Source organism: Mustela nivalis, assembly GCF_964662115.1.
Source record: "Mustela nivalis genome assembly, chromosome: 9".
NCBI lineage: Eukaryota > Metazoa > Chordata > Mammalia > Carnivora > Mustelidae > Mustela > Mustela nivalis.
The window spans coordinates 64,885,664-64,911,073 of NC_139028.1; the positions used below are offsets into that span (position 1 = coordinate 64,885,664).

Genomic DNA, 25,410 nt, shown 5'->3' on the forward strand with positions numbered 1-25,410 from the left:
GAGAGAACAAAAGACAGCTGGGAGGGGAGGGAGGAGGGAATGGGCAGAGGGAGAGAGAGAGAATCTCAAGCAGCATGGCATGGCGTGCAATACAGGGTTCAACCCCACTACCCTGAGATCATGACCTGAGCTGAAATCAAGAGATACTCAGGAAACTTAGCCACCCAGGTGCCACAAAGAACCAGATTTATCTGTTTTTTTTTTTTTTAAATATTTTATTTATTTATTTGAAGATCGAGAATGAATGTGCTTGCAAGAGAACACAAGCAGGGAAATTAGCAAAGAGAGAGAGAGGAGCAGGGAGTCTGACATGGGGCTCCATCCCAGGACCCTGGGATCATGACCTGATTGAAGACAGAGGTTTAACTGACTGAGCCATCTAGGCGCCCCCTACAAAGGTCCAGATTTAAATATCAAATCAAAACTGGTGTCCTCATTTTAGAATCTTTTCTGAACACCTTTTTCAAGTCTTTCCATGGACCCCCCCCCCAATCTCAGCTGCTTCATTTCTAAAATTCTTTAATGGGGGTGGCTGGCTGGGTCATTAAGAGCATCGACTCTTCATCTCAGGATCCTGAGTTCCAGCCCCATGCTGAAGCGTAGAGTTGACATAAATAAATAAACAAAATAAATTTAAAAATTCATTTAAAAAAACCCTTTATCAGGAAAGAGGATTTCTACTTTCTAGGAAAGTAGGCTTTCCTAGAGCCTACTCTTAAATCACCAATTATCTTATTTTACCATGTGAAATTCCCCATGAATTTGTTTAAATAAAGGAAAGTATGAAGTAATTTTGCTTCCTCATAAAGGAGAAGAGAAGAAATTCCTTAACGGGAAGGCTGTGCTAGATGCTTTATACTTTCACTCCCTTAAAAAAACAAAAAAACCCCAAAAAACCCACAAACTTTAAAAAAATATTTATTTATTTATTTATTTATTTATTTATTTTAGAGAGAAAGAGAAATCTGGGAGAGGGGCCAGGGAGGGGAGGGAGAGAGACAGAATCTCAAGCAGACTGTGCTGAGCACAGAGCCCCACATGGGCCTTGATCTTAAAATCCTGTGATCATGACCTGAGCTAAAACCAAGAGTCAGATGCTTAACTTACCAAGACACCCATGAACCCCTTAAACAATTTTTTTTATTAATTAATCTCAATGCCCAATGTGGGGCTCAAACTCACAATCGCAAAATCAAGTCACACACTCCACCAACTGAGCCAGTCAGGCACCCCTCCCTCACCTCTTTTAATCCCACAACCACCTTTGACTAGGTAGGGATTAATATTATGATTTTAAAGATAAAAAGGGAGTATCTTTGGGGCGCCTGGGTGGCTCAGTTATCAAGTGGCCGCCTTTGGCTCCGGTCATGATTCTAGGATCCTGGGATGGAGCCCTGCTTCGGGCTCCCTGCTCAGCGGGGAGCCTGCTTCTCCCTCACCCACTCCCCCTGCTTGTGTTCCCTCTCTCGCTGTCTGTCAAATAAATACAATCTCAAAAAGAAATAAAAAAAAACACAGATCTTTAAAAAAAAAGAGAGAGAAAGAGAGAGAGAGTGTAACTTTAACTAAAAATCAAAAGTGAGTAAGCTTTACTCCAAGTCCAAGTGAGTACACGATGGATCTAGAATTGAGGGAGGTCTGACTACAAAACTGAACTTTCAACACTATGTAACATGACAGAGAGTGCAACATAATGATTAAGAGCACAGACTCTGAGGGTGTTGAGTTGGAAGACTCTGCCATTTACTGTGACCTGAGCAAAATACCCTACTTAAGTCTCTCTGTGCCTTGGGCTGCACATCTATTAAACATATTTTAAGAGTGCTTATACATTCATTATGAGCATTAATTGAGTTGATTACTCACAAATGAGTTGTAAAGCATTTACAACCGAGTATAATATATGTAAAAGTACTATATGACAAAGTACTATATAAATGCTTTTGTTATTAGTGTAATACCATGCTACTACCATTAACAAAAAAGAAAAAATCTCCAACTTTATCTCATTCACACCATGGAGAAAAGCCTCCTCTAAGATAAAGAACAAAAATATTAGACATCTAAGCAAAAATATACTGGTAAATACAATACTATCAAACTTGAGGGGCAGATGTGGGTGGATGGCAAGGGAAGGCTAGAGAGGGAGAAAGTCAGCAGACAGAAAAAGCAGGGGCCCTCCCTGACTACTCATTACATCATTCCACAGAGCCGCTGAGGCAACTCAGCACACACTGTTTCTGCATAATTCCTGAACACACCACATTCAAGTGAATCTGTGTCTAAGTTAATGGGATAGCTTCATGTGGACATATCCTTCCTTTTCCTGTTCATTTTTTCCTGTTACTGGCTAGTGTTTTCCCTAATCGCCATAGTGCATGGAGATCTCTTCTCACTTCTCAGACTACTGAGAGGTCTTATGATAGACAGCGTAATTTGGCACTTAACTCAAGGCAGTCTCACTTCCAACTTGTTCACGTGAATATAGAGATAGCTGTGGGCTGAACTCTTAAAGTTTATCATAGGGCTGGACCCAAAAAAACATTCTAGATGCTTACTTACTGAATTAAACCCTAGGAGGCTGATACCATTGGCACTGCCCTATAGCACTAAATATATAGTGGGTTCAGAGCTTCTTACTCACCTTGAGTTCTCAATGTGCAGGAGGACAAAGATGGCCCACTCCCAGAGCCCCTCACTTTCCAGTTGGCCAGCATAACTCGTCTGTAGTACACCCTCACACTGTTCTGAGAGATGAGTATAGTTAAGAGCCCGCAGCACCTCCCACAAGTGCCAGCTTAGGCGATAGTCCAAAGGATCGGCTGTTATACTTCGGGGCTCCAGCAGCTGGTTGAGATCATAATGTCTACAAAGGAAAATGTACTGAGTTATCATATCAAAGCAGCAGACCATCTGTATTGGATAGATCAACTGTTCTGGTTATGGTTTAGAAGATAACAAAGGCAGGCACCTGAGAACAGAAGCATTACAGACCACATGGTCTCCCTCTGAGACTGTGCTCTATCAGTCTACTTCTAGGTTCAGCCAGAGGACAGAGCCTTCTAAAAATGAAGGCACCTCCTCTTTTGTGGTTGTGTGATCTGACAAATATGCTGGTCAATTAGTCTGGCTAGATATTTACCATCCTGGTACATGGAATCTTCACAACTCTTAGTCTTCGTTCCTTCATTTAACATTTATTTATTTTTTAAAATTTTTTTTATTTGAGAGGGAGCACATGAAAGTGCATCAGCAGGGGAGGGGGAGATGGGGAGGGAGAAGTAGACCTCCCACTGAGCATGGTCTCAATCCCAGAATCCTGAGATTATGACCTAAACTAAAGTTCAGATGGTTAACCGAAGGAACCACCTATGCACCACGATAAACCACTTAAAACATATAATTGCATCAGGATCTTTCAAACTGTTCTATTATATGAAGTTGCTAGAGTGCTAATTATCCTGTTTATCTGAACAGCTAACTAGTCTTCACGACGGTTACTTCCTTCTACGGCTTATAATTTCTACCTCTGATTTTGTCTACATGGGCATTATACTTTATATAAGGAAATTCCGGTGCCCTGAGTTTTTAAAGAGTCCCTATACAGACTTCTCTTTCTTTTGCTGGGATCCCAAAGATTTTAATGGTCCTGGACCAGTTTATATGTAAAGTTCTTAGCGTACAATTTCCACATCATAAGATCAGTATAAAGTAAGATCTCATACCTGTAAGTTCTATGGCTTAGATTACCATCCAATAACTTTACCTTTTGAGTGAAGATCCCAGATACTTCCTAATAATCCCCAAGTAAAGAACAGAAGTTTTCTTGACCAGTGTTGTCAAACTGAACTTTGTGGGATGATGGAAATGTTCTATAACCTGTTCTGACCAACGACAGCCAAAAGCCAGCCACATGCAGCTACTAGACATGTGAAATGGGGGCTACTGTGAATGAGTAACTAAATTAAAAGTCTACTTAAATTAAAATAGCCATATGTGAATAGGAGCTATTATGGTGGACAGTGCAGTTCTAGACTATTTGTATGGGACAGACTGGATTTTTTTCAATTTTTAATTTTTTTATTAACATATAATGTATTATTAACCCCAGAGGTACAGGCCTGTGAATCGCCAGGTTTATACTTCACAGCACTCACCATAGCAGAGTGTGGATTTTATATAAGGATTTAGTCATAGCAATTCTACCTTTCATGAAAACAAGGTTTACTATCTCCTCTTACTCTGGTTTCTCTATTACTGGCACCTTGAGATACTCCTTTTTCTTCTTTTTTTCACATTAGATAAGCTGACATACAGTAAACATACAGTAAACATATTTAGTGTACAATTTTCATTAAGTTTTAATATATGTACACACCTGTGAAATTACCACCAAGGTCAAGACAACAAACAAACCTCCAAAAGCTTCCTTATGCCCCTCTATAATCCCTCTCTTCCTGCCCCTCTTTACAGCCACCCTTCTCAGGCACATAATGATCTGCTTTCTGTGATTAATCAGTTTGTATTTTCCAGAATTTTAGGTAGATTGGAATCATACAGTATAGTTTCTGGGTACTTTTTTTTTTTTTTTTTTAAATCTCAGTCCTTTCAAAACCAGGTAAAATTATCTTGTGATTCACTGTGTTATCATGTGTATCAACAGTCCATTCCCTTTTATTACTGAGTAGTATTCCATTACATAGATACCCCACAATTTGTTTATCCATTCATCCTTTGATAAAAATTTGGCTTGTTTCCAATTTTGGGCCATTACAAACAGAGGTGTTACAAACACCTGTATACAGATATATGTCTTCATTCTTTTGGTCAAACACCTAGGAGTGGCATGACTGGATCATATGCATGCAGTATGTCCAACTTGCTTTACTTTCTATTCTGTCAAACTGTTTGCCAAAGTGCCAATACCATTTTATATTTTTCACCAGCAGTGTATGAGAATTCAAGTTGCTCCACATCTATGACACCACTTGGTGCAAGACATTTTTCTTTTTTTTAAAAGTAGGTTCCAGGGGCACCTGGGTGGCTCAGTGGGTTAAGCCGCTGCCTTTGGCTCAGGTCATGATCTCAGGGTCCTGGGATTGAGTCCCGCATCGGGCTCCCTGCTCAGCAGGGAGCCTGCTTCCCTCTCTCTCTCTCTGCCTGCCTCTCCGTCTACTTGTGGTTTCTCTCTGTCAAATAAATAAATTAAATTAAATCTTTAAAAAACAAAATTGTTTAAAAGTAGGTTCCATGCTGGGAAGAGCTTGCACTCATGGCCCTCACATAAGACCTGAGCTGAGATCAAGAGTTGGAGGCTTAGCTGGCTGAGTCACCCAGGGGCCCTTGGTCTTTTTAATTTCTAGCCCTTCTAATAGGTGGACAGTGGTATCTCATGATGGTTTCAATTTGCATTTCCCTATTGTCTACTGATGCTGGACACTTTTTCTTTTTTTTTTTTAAATTTTTCTTTTTTAAAGATTTTATTTATTTATTTGGTGGAGAGAGAGAGAATGAGAGAGAGAGAGCACGAGAGGGGAGAGGTCAGCAGGAGAAGCAGACTCCCTGCTGAGTAGGGAGCCTGATGTGGGACTTGATCCCAGGACTCCAGGATCACGACATGAGCCGAAGGCAGTCGCTTAACCATCTTAGCCACCCAGGCGCCCAATGCTGGACACATTTTCATGTGCTTGACATCTAGATCTTCTTTGGTAAAGCAAATGTTTTAATATTTTGCCCATTTCAAAATCTGGGTTGTTTTATTGAGTTTTAAGAGTTCTTTAAATGTTCTGGGCACACCTGGGTGGCTCAGTTAGTTAAACAACCAACTCCTGACTTCAGCTTAGGTCACGATCTCAGGATTGAGAGATCAAGCCCCACATCAGGCTCCACACAGCACAGAGTCTGCTTGTTCCTCTCCCACCCCACCCACCCACTTGCACGCCCTTTCTCTTATATAAAAAAAATTTTTTTAAAGGAGTTCTTTATATGTTCTGGATACAAGATCTTTATGAGATGTATGAATTGTAATTATCTTCCCCCAGTCTGTGGCTTGTCTTTTCATTCTCCTAACAGTTTTTCAATTACTAACAATTTTTAATTTTTTTGAAGTCCAGTTCACCAATTTTTTCTTGTATAGATTATTTATTTGGTGTCAAAACACCTCTGACTAACTCACAGTTGCAAAGATCTTCTGGTCTGGTTTTTTCTGTTTGTTTTCTGGGTTAAGTTTGAAATTTAGGTTTCTGATCCATTTTGAACTAGACAAATAATAGAGATAAACAATTAAACCAAAAGCTAGCTGTAGGTAGACCAATCAAGAAAATAAAAAAGAAAAGGACATATATCACCAATATCAAGAAGGAGAGAGACATAGTTACAGATCATACAGACATTTAAAAAGAATATTAAGAAAAAAAATAAGGAAAATGTTATGAATAACTTTATACCAATAAATATGGGATAACTTAGGGAAACAAATTCCTTAGAAGAAGCAAATGATTGAAAGTGATTCAAGAATAGGGGCGTCTGGGGCTCCTGGGTGGCTCAGTGTGTTAAAGCCTCTGCCTTCAGCTCAGGTCAGTCATGATCTCAGGGTCCTGGGATAGAGCCCCGCATCCGGCTCTCTGCTCAGCAGGGAGCCTGCCTACCCCTTTCTCTCTGCCTGCCTCTCTGCCTACTTGTGATTTCTGTCTGTCAAATAAATAAATTAAAAAAAAAAAAAAGAATAGGGGCGCCTGGGTGGCTCAGTGGGTTAAAGCCTCTGCCTTCAGTTCAGGTCATGATCCCAGGATCCTGGGATCAAGATCCGCATCGGGCTCTCTGCTCGGCGGGGAGCCTGCTTCCTCCTCTCTCTCTCTCTGCCTACTTGTGATCTCTAATAAATTTTAAAAAATCTTAAAAAAAAAAGATTAAAAAAAAAGAAAGAGATTCAAGAATAAATAGAAAAATCTCAACATACTAGTTAAGAAATTGATTTTATAGTTCAAAAATGTCAACTGAACTTAAAATGTAAAACCACTTTTCATTTCCTTAGTAAAGAAAATGAAAAAAACAAGCCCTTACATTAGGATAACTGCAAAAACACATTTAAATAAAGAACTAATATCCAGAATATATAAAGAAATATTGTAACACAACAAGACAACTCTATTAAAAAATGGGCAAAAAATGTAAACACTTTTGCAAAGGAGATATAGAGACAATGGTAAATAAGCACATGAAAAAATGCTCAATATTATTAGTCATTAGGAAAATGCAAATTAAAGCACTACTTTAGTTATTTATATTTTACCACAATATAAAACTATTATTATCTAGGGGCATCTGGATGGTTCACTGGATTGAGATTGAGGCCCATGTCCAGCTCCCTACTCAGCAGGGAATATGCTTGTCCCTTTTCCTCTGCCTCTCCACCCCACTTGTTAATGCTCTAATAAAGAAAATCTTAAAAACAAATAAAAACTGTATCATCCTCTACCACAGTTATATACTTAATACTTTAAAATATTTAAGGAACTGAAATGAGATAGGAGTGATTAGTTATGACTGGAAAAAATTCCTTATTGTTTCTGACATGTCCAATAGTTCCAATAAGATAGTTTAAATTTACTGACTGTAATAATAGCATGTGTTCATACACTGCTGTAGGATAAACCACTGTTTATTTAGGATATTTAGGATAAATAAACCACAACACCCCCCCCACAATGAGATGCTATTATATGCCCACTAAAATGGCAGAATTTAAAAAGCTGACAATACCAAATTTTGAAGAGAATATGGAACACCTAGAGATCTAGGTGGGGATGTAAAATGATATAAACACTTTTGGATATATTTATATCCAAAATATTCATGGCATTTTATTCATCACAGCCAAAATCAAGAAAAATGATCCATCAATAAATCAATAAATGAATAAATTATTCAATTAAAAAAAAACCTTCTAATATACATATTAACATGGATAAGTCTCAAAACCATTATGTGAGTGAAAGAAGCCAGACACAAAATTTAACAGAATGATCTCAATTGTGTAAAATTCTAGAAGAGTGAAATTAATCTACAGTAACAAAAAGTCAGTTAGTTATTTGTCTGGGGGGGGGGGGCTGACTGCAAAGGGGCATGAAGGAACTTTAGGGGGGTAATGCTATGTTAATTTTGAGTTACACTGTATTAAAATGCACACTTCAGTATTTGTAAATTGTATCTTCTTAAAGTTAAACACTTTTTAGATCTCTACCCCTAGATCCAAAGTTCTCTGCATTCAACCACTATAAATTATAATTTGTTAATTTATACAAATTTATGGCAAGTTGGTTTCATATTTAAGGGAAAAAACTCAGGAAAGGACTCCCTAGGGCCAATTAAGCCCTACCATACATGGTTCTGACTCACCTGTCACTGTAGAGTTTTAGAAGGTGAAAGCAGACATCTTGAAGTGGTCTCTGTGAGTTTTCTTCCTCCTTTACCACATAGCCCGAGCCCTCCAGGTATGCAGGAAGTGGGGAGCAGGCATACCTGTCAGCCTCAGAGGAATTCTGAAAGGAAGAATTTGATAAAACAGTCACCAGTTACAAGTGTGTTTCAATAGATATGATCATGTATCAATAACTTAGACATATGTATTAAGAATGAGGACATCCTAATGGAATGTGTCAAGGATCTTAAGCTTATTTTGCCGTGACACAGCCAACCTATCTTCAAGGGACTACCAAAGGCTTTGGATAGCTGTCATTAATCCTCATACTTTCTTGTCATAATTCTTTCATTTTTTGGGGGGGGGGGTCACAGTTCTTATTATACTCAGGTTTCTTTAGTGTTCTCTTTCTCCTGACAAATGGTATCAAAGGTAGTAACTACAGACAGTAGGAACTGAAGAAATGATGGCTTTTTTTTTTTTTTTTTTGACAGAGATCACAAATAGGCAGAGAGAGAGAGGGAAGCAGGCTCCCTGCCGAGAAGAGAGTCCGATGTGGAGCTCGATCCCAGCACCCTGGGATCATGACCAGAGCCGAAGGCAGATGTTTTAACCCACTGAGCCACCCAGCTGCCACCCAGCCATTTAACCCACTATTAATGGCTTCAAAAACATTAATAGTGGCTCTTGGGTGGCTCGGTTGATTAAGCACCAGACTCTTGGTTTGGGCTCAGGTTATGGTCTCAGGATTGTGGAAGTGAGGTGTGAAATCTCTTAGGATTCTCTCTCTCCCTCTGACCCTCCCCCTACTTCTCATACTCTCTCTCAGGAAAAAAAATAAACTATAAACCCTACATTAATAATACTTTTATTTATAAAAAAGATCTTATTTGGTGCACCTGGGTGGCTTAGTTGGTTAAGCCTCTGCCTTTGGCTCAGGTCATGAACCTAGGGTACTGGGATCGAGCCCCAAATCGGACTCCCTGCTCAGCGGGGAGCCTGCTTCTCCCTCTTCCTCTGCCTGTTGCTCCACCTGCTTGTGCTCTTTCCTCTTTGTCAAACAAATAAGTAAAATCTTAAAAAAAATAAAAAATATTTTATTTATTTATTAGAGAGGGAGAGAGGGAAAGAGAAAAAGAGAAAAAGAGGGAGAGCGTGACGGGGAGCAGAGGGACAGGGAGAGAGAATCTCAAGCAGACTTCTTGTTGAGTGTAGAGTCTGATCCGAGGCAGGATCTCACAGCCCTGAGACCATGACCTGAGCTGTAACCAAGAGTCAGATGCTCAACCAACTGAGCCACGCAGGCACACCCTCACATTAGTAATTCTTTTTTTTTTTTTTTTTAAGATTTTATTTATTTACTTGACAGAGAGCACAAGTAGGCTGAGAGGCAGGTGGGCGCAGGGGGCGGGGGAGGGGAAGTAGGCTCCCCACCGAGCAGAGAGCCCGATGCAGGGCTCAATCCCAGGACCCTGAGATCATGACCTGAGCCGAAGGCAGAACCTTAACCCACTGAGCCACCCAGGCGCCTCACATTAATAATTCTTTAACCTCAACACAGTTAAGGCATATGATATATGATACTTAAAGGCAGATTTTTCAGGCCTGCTAATTTGGGGCTATACGAAACTTGAGATTGGGCTGTGTCCAAGGAATTCCCAAAGGAATAAGACAGCATTAGGAAAAAAGAAAAACCCTCTCATTTGGGGGCAGGAAAACTGCTTTAAGAAAGTCAACTGTGGAAACATCATATTAAATAAAATAGAAGGAGATACTTGGAGAATTTTAAAAGTAGCCCTGTCCAGAGGCAGGAGAAAAGTTTCCCATCAGATTTCCTGGGTCCATTTCAATTTTATGGTACTTTCAAAGAAAGCAGTTAGGAAAAAGTATGACTTGGGTGTTTTTTTCTCTGCAATACTTTTCTGGCAAAAACAGAACTCCCCCCATGACTCTTGGTTGGCTCTACTGAACATAAATACCTGAAATGCTTCTTCATACATGCTGAGTGCCCTGGAAATGGAGGCTGTTGGTGGAAGCAAATACCAAAGATGCACAGCCAGGGCACGTTTCCAATCCAAACATGAGCACACATTGATTTGCCTATGCTCTGTGAGCTGCCAAACCTGCAGGAGACAAAATCATCACCACAGCTATGTGTCATACATTATCTTGTTATTGCCCAGATCTGCAAGTTACTCATTTAGTCAAGTAACATTTTCTTTCTTTTTTTAAAGTAGTCTACCCCCAACATGGGGCTCAAACTCCCGATCTTCAAGGTCAAGAGCTGCATACGCTACCAACTGAGCCAGACAGGTGTCCCTATTTAAATAACATTTTAAATGAGCTAGACTGGCAGTGTTATTGATCCAAATATAAAATACAGTTTCCTTGGTGGCAGGTGAGAGGGCAGATTTAGACTATCGGTGCTTTGAGAAGAGATAAGAACCACAGAAAGTGAAGAGGAGGTCTTCTTACTGCCTGCAGTTGCCATCTTGTAAAACTTTAAGTTGTGCATAAATTCTGACCAGCTACTTCACTGCTGGAAAGCGACAGCAATATGTCAATCAGACAGGCAGCAATGGCTTAAAATAATTATGCTTTCTCACCCACAGAATGATCAGAAGTGGCTATTAAAAAGAGTGATGCCACATGACATGAAAAAACATCCATATAGTTAACTTACAGAACTACTGTATATAACTGATTTTATTGGAATATACACATGTGTAAATATGCACACATATATGTTGATACGGACTTACAATATGTCTGGAAAGAGAATATAAATTATTTACGTTATTTACCACTAGAATAAGGGATATGGTGAACTTGATTTAATTTCTATATGACCAGTTTTCTTTTACAAGGTACATGATGTACCTTTGTAATTTGAAAATATTTACACAGAATTTAAGAACAAGTTGCTTAGTTATATGTCACAGTATACAATTAACCTCAAGCCGTCTTGGATTTATGAGAAAACGTATGCAAGTTAATGAGAAAAGAGGAAAGTACCGGTTTTCCAGCCAACAAGGCAAAGATACGCAATCTCTCATCCTGGATGAAACAGTTAGCCTGGAGCTGTTGCCAATCCACCAGCTGCATAGTAAGGAGCTCCCGGACTGACTGGCTACCCACCAGCTGGGATAAAAGAAGGGCAAGACGATGATCACCTACAAGAGAAAACAGTTCTCTGGTGATTGCGAAGATTAAAAGACTTGCGGAAAAACCTAGGGACATTATCTTATTTCTTCTAGCCCTCAGGAGGAAGACCTTTACACTGTTACTGCTTTCTGCAGTAGTCCCAAAACATTGTTCAAGAACTTACCATTCTTCTGCTTGGGTAGAAAAAATTCGAAATAGTTTATCCTAAATTACATTAGACTATATAGTGTATAGAGTTCAATGTTAGATCTATTACTTCTGCAACCCTAGATAAAGTACTTCATCTGTAAAATGGAGCAAAGAATTATCTGATTCAAAGGTGTGTAGTGAAGACTGAGATCACATAATTGAAAACATGCCCAACGAGAATGGCACTGAGAAATGGCAAAATGAAACCCAGACAAAATGAATGTGTGAGAATCCCTGACACTCTCACTCTCACAGGTCTAGTCATCTCTATTACTAAACATTTTTAAGTACAAAGGACTGAGGCAATAAAAAGATTTTCATTAACTAGAATGTGAGGGAATAGAAATTCCAGTTGATGAAAACTTCCAGCTAAGTTGTAAGTTAAGAGGAAAATGCTTTGTTCCAGCCCTTACTACAAACCTCCTGTAAGTCAGTAGTCCTTCTCTTGTTTTTGTATATGGGTCAGTGCTTAAATGTCTATATAAAATACCATCCTGCCAGAACTGAGGCTTTCATCTCAAAAGTTTCCTTCATAAACTAGAGAGGCCTAAAGGAAAAAAATCATGCACCAGGAACACATCTGGAAATGTGCAGGACACATGGTCTCTCTATATATAGGTAATCAAAGCATAACTGGATTATGATTCATTCAGTAAGTGTTGTAGCCCACTTGACCATGAGCTGCTAGTTTTCTAGGTGAGTGATACCAAAAGGAAAAAAGATTATTTCAGTGTATCTAGAGAACCCAAAACTGAGGATTTATTGGCCAAGATGTATAACTATCCTCGTCACTAGAGATGGTGGAGTTCAGAGCTTGACACAATATATTCATTAAGATCCTCTTTGTGGGGCACCTGGGTGGCTCAGTGGGTTAAAGCCTCTGCCTTCAGCTCAGGTCATGACCCAGGGTCCTGGGATCAAAACCCGCATCAGGACCTCTGCTCAGCAGGGAGCCTGTTTCCTTCTCTATCTCTGACTGCCTCTCTAACTACTTGTGATCTCTGTCAAATAAATAAATAAAATCTTAAAAAAAAAATCCTCTTTGCTTTGATTACAGTCAACAAACCAACTGGCTGTTGCCAATCCCTGACTTTTCAAGAAGACTGTTCTCACTGATGAGGATTCTAGGTTACTTCCTCAAGTTAATTTTAGTGTATGGCACAAGCTAAGAATATAAATTAATCTTCTGCATGTGAATATTCAACTATCTCAGCATTATCTGTTGAAAAGACTATCCTTTCCATGTTTAAATTATCTTGGCATCTTTGTCAAAAAATCAACTGACTATAAATGGAAGGGTTTTATATTTGAAGTCTCATTTCTATCTTGTTCTATTTTTCTATGTTCATCCTTATGCCAGTACCACATTGTCTTGACTGCTGCAGCTTTACAGAAGTCCTGAAAACAGACACGTGTTGAGTTTCCTGATTTTGTTCTTTTCTAAAACTGGTTAGGTTTCTTACATTTCCAAATAAGGATCAGCTTATTAATTTCTGCAAAAATGTCTGTAGTGGGCATTCTGATAGAAAATGCACTGATGTATAAATCAGTTAAACAACACTGAGGTTCCCAATCTATTAGTGGTTCTCAATCTGAGTGGTTTTGTTCCCCAAGGAACATTTGGCAATGTCCAGAGGGTTTTTTTTGGTTGTTACAACTGAGGGTAAAGGACTCTTATGGGCAGAGGGCAGGGATGCTATGCTACTAAGTACCTTGCAATGCCCAGGACAGCCTCCACAACAAAAAATTACCAGCCAAGAATGATAATAGTGCTGAAGCTGAGATACATTTCATGAACGTGAAATGTGTTTCTTCATTTACGTAGATCATCATTTCGTTACTGTTTCATAGTTACAGTACAAGTCTCATTTTTGTTACATTTATTCCTTAATTTTATTCTTTCCAATGTTACTGTGAATACCATTGTTTTTCTAATTTCATTTTGGATTGCTTGTTGCTAATACGCAGAAACACACCTGAATTTTGTACACTAATCTTGAATCCTGAGATCTTGCTGAACTAGTTTATTTAGTCCCACTGCCTTTTCTGTTGATTCCTCAGGACTGAACTATCGACATACAGAATCATGCCATCTTGGAATAAAGACAGTTTTACCTCTTCCTTCTTAATCTGTATAGCTTTTGCTACTTTTCCTTTCTTGATTACACCGGCTACAACATCCACTACAATTCTGTATGGAAATTGTGTTCCCAGAGAGAAAAACGAAACAAGATGAAACCAGAGAGGGAGACAAACCATAAGAGACTCTTAATCTCAGCAAACAAACTGAGGGTTGCTGGAGTGGAGAAGGGTGGGAGTGATGGGGTAGCTGCGTGATGGACACTGGGGAGGGTGTGTGCTATAGTGAGCACTGCGAATCATCTAAGACTGTTGAATCACAGACCTGTACCCCTGAAATAAATCATACATTCTATGTCAAAGAAACGAAAAACAAAACATTCCCCAACTTAATAATGTCACCATAGAACAAGATGGGAACTGCTCCCTCTAATTTCTGAAAGAGTTGTAGAGGGTTGGTATTACTTCTTTAAAACGGTGCTGATGGGGCACCTGGGTGGCTGAGTGGGTTAGGTAAAGCCTCTGCCTTCAGCCCAGGTCACGATCCCAGTGTCCTGGGATCGAGCCCTGCATCGGGCTCCCTATTCAGCGGGGAGCTTGCTTCCTCCTCTCTCTCTGTCTGCCATATAAATAAATAAAATATTTCAAAAAATAAATAAATAAATAAATAAATAAATAAATAAAACAGTGCTGGTTACCAGTGAAGACATCTGGACTTTTTCTGAGTGAAGATTTTTAGTTAGTAATTCAACCTCTTTACTTGTTATAGATCTATTTAAATTTTCTTTTTCTTGAGTCAATTTTGGTAATTTATATTTTCCTAGGAATCTGTCAATTTTTTCAAAGTTACTGAATTTGATGAGAGAATTTTTTATAGTAGTCCCTTTTCTATAAGGTTAGTAGTGATGATCTTTCATGCCTATTTTTTGGTAATTTGTGCTTTTTTTTTTTTTTGCCCCCCCAACCCCCATGCTCAGGGTAGTGACAGTTTTATAAGCTTTCTTACCTTTTTCAAAGAACGGATGTTCAGTGTTATTGATTACTGTTTTTTTACATTGTCATTTTCATTGATTTCTGTTCTAGTCTTTACTATTTCTTCTACCTTTTGGTTTAGTTCTTATTTTGCTAGTTTAGAAGCTTAGGTTATTGAGAGTGCCGAATCCTAACCACTAGACCACCAGGGAGCTTCTAGAAGCTTAGGTTATTGACTTGAGGTCTTTATTCCTATTGGGTAGATATCAGGTAACACTGATAGCATTCAAGTATTTTATTGTCTTTAAAATATTTTAAGATTTTTATTTATTTGTCAGAGAGAGAGAGAGAGCATAAGCAGGGAAAGCGTCAGGCAGAGCTGGCAGAGGTAGAAGCAGACACCCTGCTGGGCAAGGAGCCTGCTGTGGAACTCGATTCCAGGACCCTGGGATCACGACCTGTGCTGAGGGCAGACGCTTCAATGACTGAGTCACCCAGGTGTCCCAAGTATTTTATGTTCTTTGATATTATTTAGTTGTTCTATCAATTATTAAAAGTAGAGATAGTGAATCAACGGTTTTTAGTAAGCTGAAAGGTAATGCCTTGCCAAAAGTTTAACCTTAAAGAAAAGAAAAAAAAGTGGGGGGTGGGGGAAGGAAAAAGCAGAGTTTGTGAACAAATAAATCTAAGGACTTGACTTCTAACACTCCTTGAGATCTTCCTCTGCTAACATATATGTTTGGTGAGCATAACTTTCTCTCTTTAATGATTCATAATCTTTTTAACTTTATAAAAGGCTAATGCTGAAGATAAATTTCCACTATAGAAAAATATATGAAGATCACAAAAAGCTAAACATGTAGTGACAGTGGAATGCAATTGTCCATGTAGAAAAGTTCTTGATTCTAGCTTTTCCTATGATTGCTCCTTACAATCCAAACTGGCCAAGGCCTCCCAAAATAAATCCAGTTGATGGCTCTAATTATTTGGTTTCCATAACAAGGTTTCAGTAACAAGGTTTGATCAGGGATTTTATTATACACAGATTAAACTGAACTATGCCATTTTTTATTCTTACCTAGATTTGTGTCTGGACAGTTATCAAATACTTGCTAAATGCCTCTCATTAGTGGAAGGAAAACTAAAAAAAGCACAAATACAAAATGGGAAATCCTTGGGAAAAAAAAAAAGTAGGTATCTCAACCTGGAAATTAAATTTACACACTTACTTGAATGAAATAAGTGAATTAATACAAAATACCTGTGTTTAAAAGGTTCAGAGAATTGATTATAGAAGGAGGGAAAAAACACCTAAATGTCAAAAAAGGAATTTGCTAACATGGTACATTTGTAGATAAAAGAATACAGAGAAGCATTTGAATATAATATCTATATTGGAGATCATGAAAAGAATACCATCTCTCTATATATGTAGCAGGGTACCATCTTTGAAAAGTTTATAGGCATACGTTGCTTTGTGTACACAAATTTTAATATACCTTATATATTACAAAGTAAACAGTCCAAGTACAAGCTGTACATTGAAATGTATAAAGTAAATACTTAAGAATTTAGGTGAATTGGATTTATTGCTTTTTGCTTATCTCTATCTTCTAGTTTCATTATAAATGCATAGGTAGAAGTAAACTTAATGCTTAAGGTTCTAAAAAGAAAACTAGAGAACACAGTCCCTACTCTGGAGGAACCAGCAATCTTCCTGGAAAGTTTATACTCCATTTAGGCTAGAAGACAAAGGCAAATCTACAAATTAAAGGGCAGGAACCACTAGTGAGTAGGATGTAGATAAGGATACAGAGAAGGACCATATGCCCTACCTGACTGCTGGGCCAGAGAGCAAGCCTCACTGATCCTCTTGCCCGTGAGGTAGCTGAAGACAGCCTCCACAGGCCTGTCTTTTCTGGTTAAGGAGACTTCCTCCTCAATCTGGGGTGCAGCAGTATGGGATAGCCAGCGAGAGAAAGTTCTTCTTCGCTCCAGAATCTGAATGTATTCACTAGGTTCATCCAGTTGGCTGTCAGGCTCCTTCAGGTGGCCCCATAAGGCTTCACATAATGTCCATGTTAGGCTCCAGTGCTTCACAACTAACACAGACAGGAAAACAATGCTATGACATGAAGTCAAAGTACCTACACAGAGGACATCACTCTAATTGTGACATAAAAATACATAAATTAATACATACCCCGAATAACCACTCAAGCTGATTGCCCTTAATCTGTCTCCAGCTCATTCTGCTGTGTCTTACAAGTTCTGGAGGTGTGGAGTATAACTGCTTGTTCATTCCACGTTCCTCTGGTACTTATATAACAAAAGTAACTCTATGCTCCTTTTTTTTTTTTTTTAAAGATTTTATTTATTTGACAGAGAGAGAGAAATCAAAAGTAGGCAGAGAGGCAGGCAGAGAGAGAGAGAGAGAGAGAGAGAGAGAGGAGGAAGCAGGCTCCCCGCGGAGCAGAGAGCCCGACATGGGGCTCGATCCCAGGACCCTGGGATCATGACCTGAGCCGAAGGCAGAGACTTTAACCCACTGCTTTAACCCAGGCGCCCCACTCTATGCTCCTTTAAATAGATTCTTCTAGCTGCATTATGGCTAATATAATCTCAAATGACAGAGAAGAGTCCTCCAACTTGATTACATTCTGTTTACAAAATGCTTTAAGAAACATGAAGTGCTCTAAAAACTTGTGAGGAAGTTTTCTCTCCTGTAGTAGGCACAGCCCAACATTTAGTGAGCCTAAATGACACTGTTCAAAGCACTTAAGAGGAAAGCCATCTCTAAACTACACAATGTAAATATACAGTAGTTGCCATCTTCATTTTACAGATGAGGAAACTGAAGTACAGAGCATTAAGTAACTTGCTCAAAAGTTATAGGCAACATGTAGCAGAGCGAAGATTTGAACCCAAGTATTCAGAGTCCACTCTACATTCTTAAGTACTATTCATATTGCTCCTCAGGAAGGAAAGCAAAACAGAAGCACTGTTTACCACTAAGCCAAATACAAGAATACATGGGGGGGCGCCTGGGTGGCTCAGTGGGTTAAAGCCTCTGCTTTTGGCTCAGGTCATGGTCCCAGGCATGGTCACCGAGCCTCACATCGGGCTCTCTGCTCAGCGGGGAGCCTGCTTCCTCCTCTCTCTCTGCCTGCCTCTCTGCCTACTTGTGATCTCCCTCTGTCAAATAAATAAATAAAATCTTAAAAAAAAAAAAAAGAATACATGGGAAGATGACACACATGTTTGAAAAGAAGATGAGACACCTGAAGCAAACACAAAGAAATGAATATACACAATTCTCAAAATGTGTGGTATGGAAGAGTTTAAAATAGTCACCATTCTTGAATAATGGTGAACTATTATGAAAGGTGTAACATTAAGATTTTTCTATGATTTTAAAATAGTAAGTTCCCAATTTTAAAAAGTCCTTTACCAAAGTGCCGGTTTAGAGAACCATGGTCACAATAGTAATAGAAAGGTAATGGGAGAGGTTAGGAAGGGAAGTCAGGAACATTAAATTGTTGGGAGGACCAAATGGTGCTTAAGCTGGACATGGAAGAATGGGTAGCATTTAGAAAAGCAAGAAGGAATGGCTTTTTCTCCTTATGTTCTCTGGGTGGCAGAAGGAATGCAATTTCGAATATCCAAAGAATTTGGCTATAGTTTCTATAAAAGAGGACTTGTATGTTAAAAGTCTTAAGAGTAATTGTAAAACTGTTATCAATTCTCCTTCCTTGAGATTTTGCTCATTCCAACTCAACTACAGACAAGCGTGAGCTCAGGCATCCGCTCACTACATTGGCCTAAGGAAATCTGTCCTAAGGAACAGATCTCCTAAGGAAATCTGTCATAGAAGCATGAACACATGCTTCTATAGCAGTTCCTGCAAGATCAAAGGTCAGAACAGAAACAGTCCATACTTACTTTGAGCTTCCAGAAAGTCTCCTGATGCTTTCTTAACCCAATTTGCATAGTCATGAATGACAGCAACTCCTGGATTAGGGACAATGAGAGGACACAGCTCATCCACATGCACAGTGCTATGTTTTAATTTGAGCTCCAGAGGTATCTGGTATAACTGCAGGTCTTCATCTGGCTTCTTTTGTCTCAAACTGAGTTTTTCCAAATGAACTTTGAATGGAGACTCAGTAAGGCTATAAGACCAAATGACAAACAAGACAGAAAATGAAGATAAGATAGATGCTAGAATTTTCCTACAAACCTGTTTCTTTTTATGATTACAAAGAGAATGCAAAACATTTCCCTGTGATTTTACAGAAATTGTATTTCTTTACATCAGACTATAATGAACTTATTTGCTATATAATGAGTAGACAAATCATTTGGCCCATGTATTCAGCCAGGTTATAATAAGCATGTCAATACAGTTCAGCTTGGAAAGTGGCTTCAACATCTATCTAAACATTATGAAATCCAAGGGCCAAAAGCTACTGTGGAATACTTATTTCTCAAATAACACTTAGTAAGGTCTCAAAAGTTGTGAGGCTAAGCTCATAAACACGTAGAACTGACTCTAAATTAAGATGAGTATATAATCAATCCAGCCTTGATCTGACTTTAAGATTGATATTAACAATTTTCAAAATATGACAACATACATAACCTAGGTTTAGGATCAACATTACTAATGGTGAGGTTCAAGAGATATTGCTGTTTTGTACTTCTTCAGCGTCAACTTTAAAAACTAAGCATAATAGGTAATCAGTCATTTAATCTGTAATAAAGACAGCACAACTTGTTACACAGAGTAAACAGGAAAACGTTATATATTTTGCACAAAACAACTCTATGCATATGTCTAATAATTGCCAGAAACTATACATATATCATCTGCATGAGATACATATATATACACATGCATACATGTATATATACATGCACATTCATATGTATACACATACACAAAGTATACAGAACTGTAAACACATAAATAAATGTTAATAACGTGGATTGTGTAGCAATATATAACATAATACAGTAATCAGATGAAATCATTTTTCTTTTTTTTTAAAATAAGGTTTACACCCGATATGGGTCTTGAACTCATGAAGCTGAGATCCAGAGTCATATGCTCTACCAACTGAGCCAGGCAGGAGCCCCCTATCAGATGTCATCTTATTTCCAAATACTTATGCATGGATTATACACAGTTTATACATTCACCTGACCAGGCCCAAGATAGAGGAAATGCGCTTATTTGAGAATATACCTTATATATGAAAAAAACACAAATATCTAGGTGAGAAAAAAGGAAAAAAAAGACTAATGTAATAAAAAGGATGAAAAAAAAAAAACAACAAAATAAGGAATGCTGCAGCATCAGCTTTGGGTCTGTTACATTTCCAAATAAAGTTTAACCATTAAATGAGTATTATATACTCTTCACATCTTGATGATACAAATGGGGTTATTTTATTAATCACTTTAGTTTTTAATTCTACAAAGATCTTCTGCTATCTGAAGTTGTACTAAGAACATTTCTAGAAAGATCACAAAGCAGGGACCTGACTTTGGGTCTCCTGACAATGAAAAGGTTTTTCTTACCTACCGGGTTGTCTTTCTCAAAAAGCATAAGGAAATTGTGACTCACGATTTAACAGCAACTGGATTAGGCAGGAATCCATATTCCATAGAATCAGCAATCTGATGATTTTCTAGTTCAGGAGAGCCACTCAGCTGTTCTCCACTATTAGCAAGAGTCCAGTTGGGGCCCCAACCAACTCGAAATGAGCGTCCCATAAATAGAGCCATGTCCATCAGGAGTTTCCCTTTGCCATAGGTGACAGACTTTTCAAGAGGGACTAAGCCTGGTTGTCTGCGTGTACCCACAGTTTTCAACTGAACTTCAGGGGCTGGGCTGGGCACTGTAAACACAGAGGTCAGGGGTGGAGGGACAGACCAAGGGGATGTGGATGGGATATTCATCAAAGATGCTGCTCTGGGAGTACGACATTCTTGTACAGAGGCACTTGGTGAAAGAAAAGTTCCACTAGTAAACTTTGATTGTAGTAGTAACCCACCAACTGAAATAGGGGGGAAAAAAAGACGATTAGAAAATACAGTCTCTCTTGCTTCTCGAACAGCAAAAATCAGTGAGGTTGAAATTACAGTTTTATCAAACCAATTAAATCAGACACAGATGATAAGCAGCAAGTCAGTCTGTGGAATACTCTTTCAACCAGGAAATCAAAGCTAGAAATTTAGTGATGATGATGCCAACAACATTAATAACCAACACTACTACTACTATTTTAAAGAAATTATTAAGCTCTTATCTGTGATTCTGTATAAGCCATTCATATACATGGTTTCATTTCACCTTTCAACAACTTCAGATCAACAACACTTTTATCCTCATTTCGTAGGCAGGAAAACTGGGCTCAGGAAAGTGTTTATTCCAAATCCACAAAGCTACTAAGTGGCAGGATTGAGAGATTAAGCCCAGGGAAGTCTGACACCAATGCTCCTGCCAAATGTTACCATTTCTTAGTCCATAGAAAAAACTTAGTAAGATCAAAATTCAAATTGCCACCACTCTAATGCTCAATGCTAGACTCAATAAAACAAAACCCACTGAGGCATCTTGTGCCCTTCAGAAGGACTGTTCTTATTACTACTGCCTGTTCTCTAATACTTTTAAAACAAGAAGTCAATTATTGAAGTATGAGATTTTCATGTAGTGCCCATTATGGAAAAGGTTACAGTTAATGTTTAATTGATGGTTTATTAGTTGAAATATTTTTAAAAAGGAAGTTAGTAATAATAAGTTTCAAGTCTTTCACTTGAAAGAATTGAAAACTAAATACCTAGTTTTTAAGGTAACATAAACAAATCTTTTCCTGGTATTTCCTCTGGCTTTCAAAACGTTTTGAGATTTGTTGACATCAATACTCTATCCCTAATCCCACACAGTTACAAGCCCCCAAAAAGAAAAAAGGGAAAGCTTTAAAATCAAATATTACTTCCCTAAGAATTTGGGGAGGTTTAGGAAGAGGTAGAAATCTGACAGGTTTTGTGCATTTTAAGCAGCAATATTTGCCCCTGGAAGGCTATAAAATAAGGACAGCATGAGGATTGCACAAAAAGAGTACAGTGTAGGACAACTTGCTCATTCTTCTAAGGTGTGATAAAAATTAGAAAATCTGAGTTTATAATCTAATCCACATTCATAAGCAAATAAAAATATAACTTGAACAAAACACAAATGCTTTGTTGTCCATATATAACTTCTGCATCTGCACCAATAAAGCTGATTATGGTTTTTAAAAACTGGCTCACCTAACATATATTTATGAGTATATCTCCTCCTGACATTCTTATGCCATATGCCTTTAGGGGGATATTTGCTAGAGAAGTTGACTCAGCTTAGAAGAAGACAGGTGAAAAGCAGGACTTTATAGCTTTCTCATAAAATAGCATTAGTTACAGTACCTAAAGAACGGGATTTGGATGAGTGGGATGCTGAAATGGGGAGTCTGGGAGAACAGATTTCTTGAGAAGTATCTGCTTTAGAAGGAAGGTGACTGAAGCGTTGATCCAGAACCATATCTACATCTTCTTCATCAGCAAGCAATGATGCTTTCATGATCTAAAAGGCAATACCTATAGAATGAATGTGCTCCCCCAAATTCAAAGGCCATAAAAGAAAAATGCAGTTTCCAATAACCAACAAATTGCTTTGCCTGAGGCTGTGTCCAGAGTTAGTGTAATATTTGCATGGCTGACTCTATTACATAGCATGTGCCTGGAAGGCGGAAAATGCAGAATACTCCTCTGTTTCTAGAGTCTCGCCAAAGCCTGGCACACAGCAATTGCTCGCTTGTTTGCTGAATGACTAACTTCAAATGTAAGACAAAGGCTCAATTTTTAACATGTCAAAGCCATAGGCAGGGGAAGTTGAGACAGAGTCTAAAGAAACCTGTATCTTCTAGGCTATTAAAAGAACTTTTATGGAGCACTTTCTAGAGCCTCAAAACCACCCTATGAAGGAAACGAAGTATATTTTGTAGAGAAAAATTAGTGCTCACAGATGTTAAATGACTTGCCTAAAGTCACATAGTAATAGTTACAAAACCAGGGTTAGAATCCAGGTCTTCAGCATCTCAATACAGCCTTCCCCTTCCCTCCCAGAATGGAAAAATAAAGCCCAAACCCAGGCCATATTCTTGTTTTTTCCTCACTCCAATAACCACTCAAAGCTCTTCAGTGAATAACCAAGGAAGGAGCCTGAGGTTATGAAAGGGAGATAAAGATTAGTTTGGCTTCCTGTTGTAGTAAGGGTAGGTTAGGACTTCACCTGTAAGACATGTGGATTAATTCCCAGTGAAGATGCAATGTGTGTTGAGGCAGACACAGGCTCCTGATCCTCAGGCACGCTCTCTTCTAACATGGAATCCAAAACTGGCTCCTGGGTGATATCTACCATGTCACTGTCCAGTTCCACAACCCTCCCTAACTGCTCCACCTCTGGACTCTGGCTCTGTAGACAGCAGAAAGATCAGGGAAGCAGCATTAAATTACACCAAACAGACATAGAGCTTTTAGACCATATCTAGTTTTTGGAGTCTAATATAGCTATGACAATGTGAGGTAGCATATTTGCTAAAAAGGACTTCATAATAATTACCCCAAGCCCCCCCTGTATGTACTTGGGGTCCAAATACAGATTCATGAGATCACCCTTTGGTAATATCTTAAGGTCTGGTATCTGAAACCTAAGCCCTACACTGAACAAATGGTGGTCTTCAGACAAAGATTATGCCTTACCTCATTTAGCTAGCAAATATAATTCTCTGATATACACAGGGTGACCCTGCCCCATCACAGTCTTGTAGCCAGAAGCCATTGGGAAAAAAGAATAAAAAGTACAAATACCAAAGTCTCCATTAACTTTGCATTTTTTCAAAAACAATTAGAAAAAATTTCCAGTTAACAATTTAGACCCTGGAATTTATCTTTTGGGTGACTGAATCTTAAAGGTTAGCTGGGCGCTGCATGTGCAGTATCATGTAAGATATGAGGAATGTCTACTCTAATTACTCAAAAAGGAAAAACATAGTGATACTAGAAACAAAATTTTTTAAAAAATATGCTCCACACCCAACATGGGTCTTGAACTTACGACCCTAAGATCAAGAGTTGCAGGCTTTACTGACTAAGCCAACCAGGTGCTCCCTAGGAACAACTCTAATCTAGGAATCATTCCTTTATGTTCAAGTGCCAAGAGTTAGATTTACATTTATTAAGCAGTTTTCAAGATATACCCATGACTAACAGTTTATGATTTGAAAAGGTAGTAACTCCTCTACCTGAAGCACACTGTAAAATATCTGGTTCAGTACAAATCATTAAGTTGTCCTAAACTTGCATATTACCTGGTAAAATGCTAACAAGTGGCTAAACTGATTCATGAAACATTCTCAAATTCAAAAAGTTTTACTATTTTTCTTATCATGATATCATCTGTAGATTATTAATCTTCCAAAGTTTGGGGTTTATTTTCCTAAGTGGCTTACTTCATGCTGACCCTTAGATGGATGCTATTATGTAACAGGTAGTTTTTTTTTGTTTTTAAAGAATTTATTTATTTATTTGACAGAGAGAGATCACAAGTAGGCAGAGAGGCAGGCAGAGAGAGAGAGGAGGAAGCAGGCTCCCCGCTGAGCAGAGAGCCCGATGCGGGACTCGATCCCAGGACCCTGGGATCATGACCTGAGCCGAAGGCAGTGGCTCAACCCACTGAGCCACCCAGGCGCCCCCAGGTAGTTTTAAAAATAATTTCATGATTACTTTAGTCAAAGAAACATCCATTAGTGTTAACTTTTTCAGCTTTATTTTTAGTGGTATATTAGCTATTATTCCCTTGCATTTCTTTCTTTATTTTTTTGGAAGATTTTATTTATTTGATAGAGAGAGAGAGACAGCGAGAGACGGAACACAAACACAAGGAGTGTGAAAGGGAGAAGCAGGCTTCCTGCTGAGCAGGGAGCCCGATGGGGGGTTCGATGGGGTGGGGAGGTCTATCCCAGGACCCTGGGATCACGACCTGAGCCCAAGGCAGGTGCTTAACAGCTGAACCACCCAGGCGTTCCACCCTTGCATTCCTATAACAAATATCCTTACAAAAAGACACCATTTAGTAAGTATAATAATCCTTCCATTTGTAACTGTAGAAAAATTGAGCTGTTGGACACATAATAAATTGTCACTTAAGACATGAAGAATCCCCAAGGTCTGCTCTAACAAAACTGAAGGCTAGATAATGGTGAAAGGCATACATGATAGTATTTTTTACCTACTGGAGAGGCTAACTTGATGTTAGCTCTGGAAAAAAAAAAAAAAAAAAAAAAGGAAGTAGCCATGATCACAATGCTCCCATTTTAATTACAAGAATTATGGGTACACTCTAACTCCAAAAGTTCTCTCATAAGTTAGTTTTTAACCAATTCACTTTTAGTAAAAGTTATTAAACTGCCCCATATATCCTCTTTGTCAACCTATCAGTTAGGATACCCTCCCTCTGTTGGGCTCCTATAACACCCTGTCTA

The 25,410-nt window shown here is 38.6% G+C and overlaps 1 protein-coding gene across 25 annotated transcripts in view; it reads right to left on the reverse strand.

The window, feature by feature from the left end:
* Positions 1-25,410, reverse strand: part of NUP98 (nucleoporin 98 and 96 precursor) — a gene marked incomplete at its 3' end in the record, with an annotated part of 121,444 nt that overhangs the window by 11,501 nt on the left and 84,533 nt on the right. For 24 of the 25 annotated variants that reach the window (XM_082749850.1, XM_082749838.1, XM_082749844.1 and 21 more), the window contains 9 exons: positions 23,160-23,342; positions 22,295-22,451; positions 20,454-20,886; positions 18,767-18,996; positions 16,660-16,926; positions 11,435-11,592; positions 10,399-10,542; positions 8,398-8,540; positions 2,645-2,866 (listed from right to left, as the gene is read on the reverse strand). In XM_082749850.1, the coding sequence (XP_082605976.1) occupies positions 2,645-2,866; positions 8,398-8,540; positions 10,399-10,542; positions 11,435-11,592; positions 16,660-16,926; positions 18,767-18,996; positions 20,454-20,886; positions 22,295-22,451; positions 23,160-23,342 (1,937 nt within the window). Of the gene's footprint in view, positions 1-2,644; positions 2,867-8,397; positions 8,541-10,398; positions 10,543-11,434; positions 11,593-16,659; positions 16,927-18,766; positions 18,997-20,449; positions 20,887-22,294; positions 22,452-23,159; positions 23,343-25,410 lie in introns of those variants that run through there. The other variant, XM_082749851.1, reaches the window with a different exon arrangement.